This window comes from Chiroxiphia lanceolata, chromosome 14, assembly GCF_009829145.1.
Source record: "Chiroxiphia lanceolata isolate bChiLan1 chromosome 14, bChiLan1.pri, whole genome shotgun sequence".
Classification (NCBI taxonomy): domain Eukaryota; kingdom Metazoa; phylum Chordata; class Aves; order Passeriformes; family Pipridae; genus Chiroxiphia; species Chiroxiphia lanceolata.
This window is the reverse complement of record NC_045650.1, coordinates 2,379,980-2,393,950: the sequence shown is the minus strand read 5'-3', so window position 1 is coordinate 2,393,950 and position 13,971 is coordinate 2,379,980. Positions and strand designations below refer to the sequence as shown.

At 56.5% G+C, this 13,971-nt stretch overlaps 1 protein-coding gene across 1 annotated transcript; it reads left to right on the top strand.

Moving 5' to 3' along the window:
• The first annotated feature begins 1,085 nt into the window (after positions 1-1,085).
• On the top strand, positions 1,086-13,761 carry LOC116794018 (endothelin receptor type B-like). The gene is made up of 8 exons (XM_032702332.1): positions 1,086-1,257; positions 5,200-5,719; positions 6,598-6,710; positions 7,097-7,301; positions 8,311-8,460; positions 9,177-9,310; positions 9,863-9,971; positions 11,018-13,761. The coding sequence occupies exons 2-8, from the start codon at positions 5,228-5,230 to the stop codon at positions 11,165-11,167; spliced, it is 1,353 nt and encodes a 450-aa protein (XP_032558223.1). The 5' UTR covers positions 1,086-1,257; positions 5,200-5,227; the 3' UTR covers positions 11,168-13,761.
• Positions 13,762-13,971: the final 210 nt, after the last annotated feature.

The window sequence follows — 13,971 nt, the reverse complement described above, 5'->3', positions numbered from 1 at the left end:
CCTTTTTACCCCAAAATAAGGACAGAAAGGAGAGGTTCAGACTCCTTCCCAGAGTGAAGGCATCTCAGATGAAAGGAGACCATGTTTCCAGAGGGTCATATTGCCATCCATGGCCCTGGGATTTGACCTTTTTTGCTGCCATCACCAAATAAACCCCCGTTCCTGGGCCAGGGCCACATCCAGGCAGGGAATGAAACTTTCCTCTCCGAGCAGATGAGGAGAGGTTTGGTCCACAGGGTTGGACAAATTCCCTACAGGTTCCCATGGTTTGGAGAAAGGCAACAGGAGCCTTCTGGAAGCTTTGCTTGTGATCTCCTGTTCCCAGGCAGGTGGAGAGCAGGGGGGAGGCTCTTTGGGTCAGGATCAGAGGCTGGACTGGACACGGGGCTCATGGGGGGCTGGTGTGACCCCATGGCCCTGGAGTGCCCCACCCTGACCCTTGAGCAGCCAGACCCTGCTCTTCAGGCAGCTCAGGATGCTCAGAAACCACAGGAGAATAAAACCAGACCTGGGGTGGCAAAAGACACTTGGGGCAACCTCTTGTGGATGGGAGCATGGAAACCTGTTCCCAGCCTGCTTCACCCGGACCTGCTTCACCTGGACCTGCTTCACCTGAACCTGCTTCAGCTGGACCTGTTTCCCCCAGACCAGGCTCAGGGAGGCTTGTCCTTGCCCAGCACTTCGGCAAAGACTTTTCTGCTCTGTCCCCTCTGCTGGAAGGGCCCCTCAGGTCTCCCTGCCTTGCTCCTGGCACACTCCTTGCTCTTGAACCTTTCCTCGAGAGCTCCAGGTGCGGCAGCTGGTTTTCCACACCCTGGGAAGAGAGGTTTTGATGCCTTTTTCCCCCCCCCAAAAAGCTCGTGGGGGGGCTGCAGGTCCCTTCCCTCAAGCCCAGCCCTGCCTCCCCCAGCTCTCGCCCTCCCCCTCCAGCTTTATTTGTTTGTTGTTTTCGCTCCTTCCCGGAGCGTTTCTCCCGCTTTTCCCTCCTCTCTTCCCATCCCACCCTCCACCCATTGGTCGCAGGGGCTGCGCTCGGGGGAGCCCCGCGGGTTTCTATAAAACCACCCGGCGCGGGGAGACTCGGTGAGTCACGGGAGGGGACAAACATCCCCCGAGCACCAAAAAAAACCAGCTGCAGGATCTAAAGCAGCCGCGCTGCTCCCGGGACATGCCCAGAGCCCCGCGCAGGGGGAAGGAGCCGTGAGAGGGGCAGGATCCGCTCCCGGGAGCGCCCAAAACCCGCCGTCGCGCAATAAGGTAGTTGAATTCCCCCGCGAGGCTTTGCTGTCCCGTGCTCTGCTTTGCCAACAAAAGGGATTTCTCGCTTCAGGGGGAGTTTTTGCGCGTTTTTCAGGTCCCCCTCCCTGAGCAGCCCCCTCTGGGGGAGGTGTCGGAGGGACCACGGTGCCCGGACAAGGTCCAGGAGCTGGGCAGGGAGAGGGGGAGCGAGGAGAAATCCAGCACAGCTCTGGGAGAAACTCCTCCTGTCCATGGACCAGGTCGGGTTCAGGGCAGGGAGCAGCCGGGAATGGGGAATTACCACCTGCCCCTCTCCCGCCTTTCCCCCGCACACGGAAATGCTGCTGCAAGAGAGATTTATCCACAGGAAAAGTCTGTTTGGTGTTTGGGGTGGTGAGTCTGGCCCCCGTGGTGTTTTCCCAGCAGGACTGTGCTGGGTCTTCTCCCTGGGCACAGGAGAGTCCTTGGGATCTGCTGGGGACGGGGGTGGTGGTGCAGCTCCAGTTTCCCCATGGAATGAACTGGAAAAGTTCTACTCGTCCTGTGGACCCTGAGATGGGACTGCAGAGCTGTCAGGAGCTGCTCCTGAGGGCAGGGGGACTGGCTGGAGATGAGGATGAAGCAGCATTCCTGGCTCCCATGGAATTCCCGGCTCCCAAGCCCCCCCAGCCCACACAAGGTACCTTTCAGGCAGCACCGGGTTTTGCAGGGTTATGGTGACGGTTTTCAGTCTCGTTTTCCCTCTGGGAATCACTCCCTGATGCCCACGTCAAGATTCCGGTGGGTCCAGCTGTGGTTTGGGCTCAGCACAGAGTGAAGTTTCCCAAGCAAAGGGATCACAGCAATTCCCCAAGGGAAGCACCTCGGACAGGCAGGTGGGATGGGGGTGGTCCCTCTGGGCACGGAGTCACCTCCCCAAATGATCAGCAACATGAGCAAAGCTCAGAGGATTTTGGGTCAAGCAGTGCTGGATTTGATTTGACATCTGCCAGACGCTGAACAAGTTTCTTGATGCTCCTGTGCCTCATTTCCCCCAAAAACTGAGAAGGGGTTGTGCTTTCAAGAAAAGGGGTTGAGGCAGTGTGGAGGGCAAGGAGTAAATGGGCTGTTGGACAGGAGGAAACAATGCTTGTCTTTGACTAAAATTTGGATTTAGTGAAAGATTTGACTGATTTTAAGGCAAGATGGCAGGAAAGTGCTTTTTTTCTCCGGTGTTTTGCAGCTGGGCACGACCCAGAGAGTCGAGTCCTGTGATCCTCACTCACATGAGCTCTCCTCAGCCCCCGGGGCTGAGCAGCCACACCAGGCTCTGGGCTTGGAGTGGGCAGATAAAAGCATCTGTGGGGGCAGAGGGAACGACTTCCAGGGATTCTCTGGTGCCAGTGCTGGCTCCAGGAGCCACCAACTTCCTCCAGATGCTTGTCTGTGCCATCCAAAGCTGCTGCCCAAACCCTCAGGGATCTCTGGCAGGAATTCTGAGCTGGGTCTGCCCTCTCCTGTGAGCTGCAATCCTGTGGGAATAGTGGGGTGGAGAGGTCAGGACACCCCCCCGTGGTTCACCTGTCCCCGGGGGAGCTGGGGCAGGGCAGGGGGCTGAGAACTTCAACAAGGTACAGGCTGAAGTCCCTGGGACAGGTCAGAGCAGGGGTTTGTGCCCAGGTTTGTGCTCCTTTGGGTTATTTATCCATTCTCTCCCTTTTTTTCCCCCCTTTCCCAACACAACTGGGTGCCCAGGCATTCCCACAAAGCCTGAACCCCTGACACAGGGGGGTGTGCAGGAGTGTCTGCAGGAGCTGTGGTTGTACCTGGGGGGACCCTTGCTTGGCCTGGCCACATCTTCCCAGAGTGGGAGCAGTGTTTCCACCACACTTCGTTGTTTGTCCTGGGATCCCCAGGGTCCTGGACAACCCTGGAGTGCCTCGGCTGGAGAGTCTCGGGGAGCAGATCCCAGGGTTTGGGCTGAGATCCCAACTGTGCCTGGAGGAGTCAGAGCAGAGCCTGAGTCCCATCTCTAATCACAGGCAGGCTCCCTGATCCCAGGGAATCCCAAAAGGCTCCTGTTCTTAGTCCAGGCACAGCAATTTTTCCTCCCTTCCTAGAGGGCTGGAAAGTTTCCAGAGCTGGAAAGTTTCACAGTTCCTCAAACATGTTCCTCAACCCTCCAGCCAGGAGCCCCCAGATCTGTCCCTGTCTGGGGCACAGACTGGTACACTGCTGCCCTCTCCCATTCCCTCTCTGGGCTCAGTTCCAGATCTGGATCATCCAGAAGCCCCTTCCTCAAACTCACATGGCTCCAGGACGATGCCACCACCACCCTGAGCTTTGTGGTTGTGGAGCAGCAGCTTGGCTTGTCCTGCCTGGAAGTGCCATCAGAGATGCACAAAGCTGAACCATTCCAGGGATATTTATTAGTTCTCCAGCCTTGGAGAGCTTGAGAGACCTTTTACTGTGCTCAGCAGCCAGGACTGTGAGGGCACAGGGAGCTTTGTATCCCTGAGGATGGAGCTGGACAGGCACGGTGGGTTTGGAGAGGAAGGAGTTGAATTTAGGGAGATGAGGATGGGGAAGGAGGGGCTGTGCTGCTGCACATAAATTGGAATGGGATGTCAGGGCTCAAAATGGCATTTCTGGAAAAAAACCCTGTGGTGTTTTCCCAGGAGGACTGTGCTGGGTGTTTTCCCTGGGCACAGGACAGCCCGTGGGATCTGCCGGGCATGGGGGGGGGTTGGTGCAGCTCCAGTTTCCCCATGGAATGAACTGGAAAAGTTCTGCTGGTCCTGTGGACCCTGAGATGGGACTGTAGAACTGCCCAGATATGAAGGTGTCCACAGAGGTCCCAAAACTGCAACTTCAGTTGGGAACTAAACTACCCAAAAACTAAACTTTGCAACTCCCTGACAGGAGGGGGGAGCCAGGAGGGTGTCGGGCTGTGTTCCCAGGGAACAAGGGATGGGATGAGGGGAAATGGCCCCAAACAGTGCCAAGGGAGGGTCAGGTTGGACATCAGGAGGAGTTTCTTACCAAAAAGGGTGTTCAGGCACTGGAAGGGGCTGCCCAGGGAGGTGGTGGAGTCCCCACTCCTGGAGGTGCCCAAGGACGTGGCACTCAGTGCTCAGGGCTGGGGGACAAGGTGGGGATCAGTCAAAGGTTGGACTTGATGATCTGGGAGAGCTTTTCCAACCTCAGTAATTCCATGATTATAAAGGAGTGGGGGGGACATTAAAGGAAATTGGGCTTGACCATGTGAGCAGCAATGCCAAGTGCCAGAGGTGCAGTCGCTGATCCCACACACCCATTGAGCCAAGGAAGGACCCTCAGTCACCAAAATGCCACGTCAGAGACACAAGGGGCTGTTTGTTCTCCTTTCAGTTTGTTTTTCTGGACTGGTCTGTTTAATTTCAGCAGCACAATCTCTCACCCTCAGGGGCAGCTGCTCTGACCTGGTGGGATCCCATCTGGCGTCGTTTCTGTCCTCTGTGATGGTGGATTTCTCCAGCAATTCATAGAATGCAAGAGGATAGAATAATAAAATAGAATATTCTGAGTTTGCAGGGACCCACCAGGACCATCCAGCCCAACCCCTGGCCCTGCACAGACACCCCAACAATGCCACCCTGTCCCTCAGAGCATTGTCCAAACCCTCCTGGAGCTCTGGCAGCCTTGGGGCTGTGCCCACTGCCCTGGGGAGCCTGGGCAGTGCCCAACCAGCCTCTGGGGGAAGAACCTTTCCCTGAGACCCAACCTGACTCTGCCCTGGCACAGCTCCAGCCATTCCCTGGGTGCTGTCCCTGGTCACAGAGAGCAGAGGTTGGAGCTGCCCCTCAGGGAGAGCTGCAGACCCCAGTGGTCTCCCTCAGTCTCCTCTTCTCCAGCTGAACAAACCAAGTTCCCTTTCGCTGAACCACGTTTCTCCTTCCTCCGCCAACAAAGTTCTCTCCCGGTCCCTTCCTCCACCTGCAGATCCAACCAAGACCATCCCACGAGCACTATGAGGACTCCTGCCAGCAGCAGCTCCACTCTGTGGTGCTCCACAGCCACCACCCCAGCTCCTGCTGCTCTGGCCGTTTTCCTGACGTTGCTCTTCTCCGGCGCTCGCAGCCAGACCCCCCGGGCTCCCCAGGAGAGCGCCGTGCCCTCGGAGGTGCTCAGCCAGGAGCAGGCCTACAGCCTGGTCCAGCCCAGCCTCTTCCAGGACGCCCAGGCATCCAACCTCTCGGGGAGCCTCCCCGGGAGCAGCAGCTCGGAGCCGCCGCTGCTGCCCGTGTGCGTGAAGCCCGCGGACATCCGGCACGTCTTCAAGTACATCAACACCATCGTGTCCTGCACCATCTTCGTCGTGGGCATCATCGGCAACTCCACCCTCCTGAGGATCATCTACAAGAACAAGTGCATGAGGAACGGGCCCAACGTGCTCATCGCCAGCCTGGCCCTGGGGGACCTGCTCTACATCCTCATCGCGCTGCCCATCAACGTCTACAAGGTGGGCTGGGGGCAGGGCCGGGCTGGGAATGCTCTGGGCAGGATCTCTGGGAGAAGCTGTGCCTGCCCCACCCCTGCAGGTGTCCAAGGCCGGGTTGGACGGGGCTTGGAGCAGCCTGGGTTAGTGGAAAGTGTCCCTGGCACTGGATGGGCTTTGAGGTCCCTCTGAAAACATTCTGTGATTCCATGGTTTGTTTTGCTGCTGAGGCCAAATGACAGAGCTTGAAGAGGGGGTTGGCTCTGAGTGGGGGTGGCCTCAGGATGGGCTCCAGGTGTCATGGGATATAAGGGTTGTGAATTCAGGCTCATTCTCACCCTCATGAGTGAGTGGCCCAGATTTCTCCTGCCTCCAGGGCACCTTGTCCCCACTGGTCCCCTCTGCTTGTCCCAGCTGAGCACGGGGTCACAGTGCATGGGTTCTGTCAGGAATGTGAGTGTGGTTGAGGGTCAGAGCATGGGGAAGGCTCGGGACACGTGGCTTAAGCTGTCCCAGCTGGATTTGGGCTGATTCAAAGCACAACACCCATTTTCCCCTTTGGAAACAACCCCAAGGAGCCCATTGTGGTGTTTAGGACTCAAATCCACTCACAGCCACACAGCGACCGGAGTCAGGACTTAGTGTCTGGACCATCCTTCATCCATGTGTCCACTCATCTCACTGGGAGTCCTCAGGGAAACCAAAGGTTACCAGGACCCTCACACAGCTCTGAACCTCAGAGTGCTGCTCCCTGTGGGCTTCTCACACCCTGTGGGCTTCTCACACCCTGTGGGCTTCTCACACCCTGTGGGCTCCTCACACCCTGTGGGCACCCACCTGCTGTTTTGGGAAGCTGGACCAGCGTTCCCAAAGCAGCCTGATAACCTGTGGTTCTTCCCCAGCTCTTGGCAAAGGACTGGCCCTTCGGAGTGCAGGTGTGCAAGCTGGTTCCCTTCATCCAGAAAGCCTCCGTGGGCATCACGGTCCTGAGCCTTTGTGCCCTCAGTATCGACAGGTAGGAAACCTCCTCCACACCTGCCCCGCCCAGCCAGGCCCGTGTCTGTGTCCCTTCACCGTCACCAAAAGCCTTGGTGCCAGCACAACTCCGAGATGGGGACAGGCTGCTGTCACGTGGGGTTGAAATCCAGCAGGAACTGAGCTGTATCCTGCTGGAAGAGGTTAGGGAAGAACGTGCTGGAACAACAGGTGTGGTGGTGGGGAAGGGTGACAAGTGGACATTGGTCAAGGACAGTCCCCCTTGAGCCCCTGCCTCCCATTCCACTAAAGAAGGCTCGGGGGTGGGGGAGGAAGGTGTGAGGGGAAGGGCCTTTGGGGACAACCCCAACCTGCCCCTTCCCACCCCCTCCTGACGGCCGCTTGTCTCACTCCAACCCCGGGCAGGTACCGAGCCGTGGCGTCCTGGAGCCGGATCCAGGGGATAGGGATCCCCATGTGGAAGGCGGTGGAGGTGGTGCTGATCTGGGCAGTGGCCATCGTGCTGGCAGTGCCCGAGGCCATCGCCTTCGACATGGTGGAGCTCAGCTACTGGGAGCAGCACCTGTGGGTGTGCATGTTGGCCTCGGAGCAGAAATCCCGCTTCATGATGGTACGTGCTCGTCCCGCCCGGGCACACACAGACCACCAGGGAGAGCTCTGACAAGTGTCTTGGGTTCTCTCAGGCAAGAGGCAGTAGAATCCTGGTGCCAGAACGAGAGTTGCAGACCCGTCTCACCTCTGCAACGATGGAAAACTGCCCGAATACCCCTGGGGACAGTCTGACTGAGAGCCACAGATGCCAGCAGGAAGCACCCAGAGCTCCTTCTTTCAAGCCAAAACACATCCTCTCAGCCAGGAAGGGCCAGGAAGAAGCTTTTAGTTTTATCAAACAGGAGTCAGGGGCAATAATTCCCCCAGTTCATGATGCAATCCAAGGAGCTGATGGTTCCCCAGCCACCTCTGAGGGGTGAAACCATGAGAATGCACAGTACAATTAACCACTCCATTAGAAGAGTGTCAGCTCCTTGATTAGAGGAGTAGATGCCTCTGGAGGTGGCTCCTGGCCTCGGGGGAAGCAGGGAGAGCAGTGCCAGGCAAAGCACAGGCATTGCAGTGATGTGGGGCCAGAGAACAGGGAGCTGTATCTGCTTCACCACCCACAGTGGGTCCTGACACATCTCAGGAAGCTTCAGGGCCTCCAACGCTGTCCCAGCGGGCCAAAGAGGGTCCCCACAACCGGTTTGCACAGGGTCGGGTGAGCAAGGGAAGGAAGACCCTTACTCAACCCACCATGCCCAACAAACAAGCTCCTCCAAGTGGAAGTGGTGGTATTCAGGGAAAAGTGGGACTTGATGGTCTTGGAGGTCGTTTCCAACCTTAGTGATTCCACGATCCAGTGATTCTGTAATTCCACATAAACCAGTCCTTACACCCTTAGGTCCAGCCCATGCACCAGCCTTAGGGGCAGACAATCCCCCACGTGCTTAGGGCAGGAGCTGGGACACTTCCACACATCCCAAGTGCCTGGACAGGCAGAGTGGGTGTCAGGGCCAGTTTGTGCCCCAGTTCCCCACCCTTCCCGTTCCCCAGTTTCCAGTGGCTCTCCCCTTCCCACACAGTTCTACCGGGACGTGAAGGACTGGTGGCTTTTCGGCTTCTATTTCTGCCTGCCCTTGGTGTGCACTGGCATCTTCTACACCCTCATGTCCTGTGAGATGCTGAGCAAGAGGAATGGCATGAGAATCGCCCTGAATGACCACATGAAACGGGTAAAGGACCTGGGAATGCAGGAATTCTGCTGCTTTCCAAAGAGGAGGGAGAGCTGTCGGAGGGGGAATGTGAGGGACAGGTAGGAGTTGACAAAGCCTCCCAGCAGATCTTGGATCAGTGCAAGGATTAAGGGAGAAGGGCCTTAAGCTCTGTGATCTCCAGCCTCAGGGACAACCCCAACCACCCCCTGGCCACGGACCAGCTTCATTCTCAGTTCCTTGTGGTCCTTTATCTCTGGCCGTGCTGAGCCCACACCAAACTGGACCAAATGCTGAACGTGCCAAATCCCAGACAAGAGGTGCAGGGAAAAGGAGAGTTCACTGTTCCCTTTGGGAATGATTCCCTTGGGGAGCCCAGCTGGTTGTCGCAATAGCACCGTGTGAGGGGAGGCTGGAGGAGATCCCCGTGTCCCTGGGAACGTCACCACAGCAGAGCCACCAGGAGTGGCAGTGGGAAGGGGCGTGAAGGGGTCTGGTCCACACTGAGCTGCTGGTGCCCTGCCCACTTCTGCAGCCTGGACCTCGTGGTGCAGGACTTCAGGAGCAACCCGGTCCAGTGCGAGGTGTCCCTGCCCATGGCAGGGGGGTTGGAACTGGATGATCTTTGAAGTCCCGTCAGACCCTAAGTATTCCATGATTCTGTGATTTGGGACCTGCTTTGCTCCACCTGCTCCCCAGTGATCACCTTCTCCCCCCCCACCTCCTTGTCTTGGCAGCGCCGGGAGGTGGCCAAGACCGTGTTCTGCCTGGTGGTGATCTTCGCGCTCTGCTGGCTGCCCCTCCACCTCAGCCGCATCCTCAAGAAGACCATCTACGACCAGACGGACCCCAACAGATGTGAACTGCTCAGGTAGGAGCCCCAGCAGGTGGGCACCCAGCTGGCAGCCCCGGTGGCACCGGCACAGGCTGGTGGAGCTGCCTCCCAAACCCCGGGTCCAACGACTCCTTTTCCAGACGGCATCGCTGCCCTTGGATGGGCACAGAGAGGGGGTGGGGCACCACGAGAAGGGGTTAAGTTACATTTTGAAATATCTCTGTCAGTCTGTGGGTTAAGGGAGTCTCCAGGGCAGGGAAACATTCCCAGCAGGGCTGTGCCCATGTGGTGGGTGCCCACCTTTCTTCTCCTTTCCCCCACAAGCCAAGCACCAGTTTGGGCCAGATGCTGCTGTGCTGGAGTTTGGGGACATGGTGTCACCAGGCTGTCACCAGGGTGTCACCAGGGGAAAGCAGAGCTTGTGCTTTTGGCTTCCTCAGGAAATGCTCCTTGCGATAAAAAATGGTTTTTCTTTGGAAAGGACTGTTTTGTGCTCAGTCCCTGACCCTCCACGGGGACACAATCCCAGGCCGGGCGGTTTGGAATCTCAGTTCTCCATGAGCTTCCAGCGCTCTTCTCTCCCCTCAGCTTCCTCCTGGTGATGGATTATTTTGGGATCAACATGGCCTCCCTCAACTCCTGCATCAACCCCGTGGCTCTCTACTTTGTCAGCAGGAAATTCAAGAACTGCTTCCAGGTAGGAGTGACCCCTCCAGAGCTCCCGGCTGTGCTGACTGATCCCAGATTTCAGTCCCAGGGACACAAGCTGAGCTTAGTCCTCACCTCAAATTTTCCCCCTGCTAGGTACCTCTATTCCCAGCTCCAAGTACACTTGGGCGTGGTGCCCTGCTATGGGGAGGCTTTTGCCAGAGCAGGATCTAGGACAAAAATTCCCTGTCCTTCTGGAGCAGGAGCATCCCCACAAACCACTGGGTTGGGGAGTGGGGCTGCTCCAAACTTTGAGTCCGAGTTATTTGGACATCATTGTCAGGAGTAGTGAGTGGAGCCCTGAGAGAGGAAGGGGATGGGATGGGATGGGATGGGATGGGATGGGATGGGATGGGATGGGATGGGATAGGATAGGATAGGATGGGATGGGATGGGACAGGATAGGATGGGGTGAGACAAGGTAGGATGGGATGGGAGGGGAGGAGATGGGATGAATGGTATGGAATGGGATGGGACAGGATAGGATGGGATGAGATGGGACAGGAATGGGATAGAATGGGCTGGATGAGATGGGACAGGATAGGATGGGATAGCATAGGATGGGATAGCATGGGATGGGATAGCATGGGATGGGATGGGATAGGATGGGATGGGATGGGATGGGATGGGATAGGATAGGATAGGATAGGATAGGATGGGATAGGATAGGAGGGGATAGGATAGGATGGGACAGGATGGGGTGTGACAGGATAGGATGGGATGGGATGGGAGCCCTGCTGCTGTGGCAAAAGGAAGAGCTGAGCCCGTGTGTTCTGTCCCTTAAGGACAAGAAAACACAACTGTAAAAAGTGCCCACGATTTTGGGATTTCCATTTCCCATCCACACTGGCTCTATCCTGGAAAACCTGCTCCCAGCAGACCTGCAGGACAGCAAGGCTCAGGAGTGCAGGCTGCAGTTCCCAGCCTGGCACTGCACAGGGTGACCTGCCAGCTCCAGTACCAGAACATTCCTTCCTCTTTTCCCCTGTATCCCACACTTGTGACCTCTCCCTCTCTCCTCTTGTCTCCTCACAGTCCTGCCTGTGCTGCTGGTGCCAGAGGCCCGCCCTGAGCATCACCCCCACGGATGAGAAGGGATCAGTTGGGAAGTGGAAAGCCACGGGGCAGGAGCTGGGGCTGGACCGGAGCAGCTCCCGCCTGAGTAACAAGTACAGCTCCTCCTAAATCCCCGTCCCCTGCGGGGTCAAGGACAAGGCACAGGGCCAGGACAGCAGGACCCCTCTGCTCCTCTCCCGTGGCTCCTTCCTGGCTGGGCCCAAACGATCTTTGCCTTCACGTTGTAACCCACCTGGCAGGAGCTGCAGCACTCCATGGCCCCCCAGGCCCAGCTCTGGGCCCAGGCTCTGCCCCCCACCCTGAGGGAGGGGGAAGGGCATTCACATCCTTACGGGATTGTTCCTTGCAGGAAAACCAAGTGACTTCTGGCCATTTGTCCGGGGGTGGAAGGCGGGGCTGGGGGGGAGATGTGCGTGGAAAAGGGAAGGAAAGCCGGGATGTGGTCGCTTGGAGATGGATGTGGGATGAGGAGGGGAGGGAGAGGACCACGAGTGACAATTCCCAGCTGAAAGAGCAAAAAAAAAAGAGCTTTGGTTGCTGGGCCTGGAGTTGGGATGAGATCCAGGGATGGCTGGTAGAGCACCAGTGGTGGGAACCCTCCTCCTGCTTGTGGTGGGGACAGTCACTCGGCCTCACTGTGTCACCAACCTGCCCCAGGGAGCCCTGAAAGCCCCCTTCTCTTCCCCTTTTCCTGGGAATCCTGCCCCAGACTCCTGAGCCGGGGGGGTGACTGGCACACGCAGGTGACCACGTGTGACCACAGGGTTTGGGGACCAGGAGTCCCCAGGTGTCACTGGGGGGAACATCCAGCCAAGCCATCGGGTCCAGCTTCCCCTTCCCAGGGCCAAGGGAGCACCAGGATGGCTGGGGAATGCTGTTCCTTCCAGGGAAGAGTTGGTAGGCCCAGGAAAGGGAAGGTAGAGATGGCTCCAATCCAGGTGAGGCCGATCCCAAGGATCCAGCCCTCAGCTTTCCAACCCCCCTGGAAGCACCTAATGCTCTGCTGGGTAGGTGGCAAGGGAGAGGATCCAGGTGTGCCCCTCCAGGAAAGCATCCAGCCTCAATCCAGGCTCCTCAGCAGCTGGAATGTCCTTCAGCCCACAGCTCCTGGGAGGGGGATCCCCCGTTCCAAAGGGAAAAAGGGGTGCCCTGGATTTTGATGCCTGGAGTTGGTGTTCCCTCTGCCGTGTCCTGGCCAAGGGACACCAAGTTCCACGGCATCTGGGAGGGGACAGAGACGTCCTTGTGGTCAACTGAAGGTGGCAAAGGCAGCGGGGAAGGTCCAATCTCAGCTGAAAGAGCCTCTGGAACGAACCAAAACATGGCAAAGAGCTTCCCCAAATTCCCTCCCGACAATATCAATCCCCTGAGTGATTTTCCAGCAATTTTCGACTGGACAGGGCTTGGAGCAACCTGGTCTGGTGGAAGGTGTCAGAGATGATCTATAAGATCCCCTCCAACCCAAAGCAATCCATGATTCCGTGTTTATTCTAACAACCTCTTGCCAAAAGTGTAAGAAAACCTACATGAAAAAGTTTCAGTTACCAAGTCTTTGATGATTTTCTGTTGGTTTTCCCTTCTTTATTATCCCTCTTTTTATTTCTTTCCCCTTTTCACCTTGCCATAGGAAAAAAAAAAGTGGAGAGAGGAAAACAGGAGAAAAGACTTGCAATTAAAACGTTTTCCAGGTGTTGGGGTTTTTTTTTTTAGCTGCAAATGTTTTACAAACAAGTCATATTTCTGAAAGACAAATGGGTTTCAAGGCAAGCAGAAACTGAGGAATAGGTAGACCAGCCTGTTTTCCATACATTTCCCAACCTACTGGAGTAATTTCTGTCTGTGTTGCAGTGCTGCTGTTGGGCTCTGCCTGCATTTGTTGGTGGAAAAATGAAGTCAAAAGAGAAAATTGATAAAGACTGAGACAGCTCAGACACCTTAGTAAAAGGGTATTTTTTAATGATTCTGCTCATAAAAAGATCAGAATTCTGTGTATTTCTGTATTTGTCCACATTTCCAGGCAAATGGAGTCTGTGATTTCAACTCCCACTGTTATGTGGGACCCCACTGGCATGGGCAGGATGGATCCCTGGCAGCAATCCCACAGGAAAAGGAGCTGGATTAGGAAACCCAGGGTTCAGCTGGCTCCTTTGCACAACCCCAGCACAAACCTGCCAGCAAGACCCACTTTGCCAATTCCTGTTTGACAGAGTGATTTTATAGAGAAAACCTGACCTTTCCCTTCCTGCCTCTCCCTCCTCCGTATGTTCCTAATAAAACAGGGTGGTGTTTGAAAGGAAAACCTCTGGTACTGAGCAGCAGGGGGGCTGCAAAGTCTCTTAAATACTTCCTTGAGTGGCAGCAGGTTCCTTTGGGATGAGCCTTGTCCCTCCTCCACGTGCCGAGCAACCCAGAAAGGTTCCCAAGCCCTCAGAGCCCTGTGATTTCACACCCCATTACACCCCCTAAAGCTTGATTTGAGTCCCTTGGCTCCCTGAAGGCTCAGACTTGTCCTGTGCACCTGATTCTGCACCTCTGACCTGGAAATCCTGGGAAGAAAACAGCAAAAACACTTGGAGAGGGGAAAAATATGATGGGAGAGTGACAGAACTGCCTTCTCTCCATCATTTTTAGCAGGGTGTGTAGAGACAGGACAAGGGGGAATGGCTTCATACTGACAGGGCAGGGTTTGGTGGGATATTGGGAAGGAATTCTTCCCTGGGAGGGGGGTGAGGCCCTGGCACAGGTTGCCCAGAGAAGCTGTGGCTGCCCCTGAATCCCTGGAAGTATCCAAAGTCAGGCTGGATGGGGCTTGGAGCAACCTGGGCTAGTGGAGGGTGTCCCTGCCCATGGCAGGGGGTGGAACTGGATGAGCTTTAAGGTCCCTTCCAACCCAAACCATTCCATGATTCTGT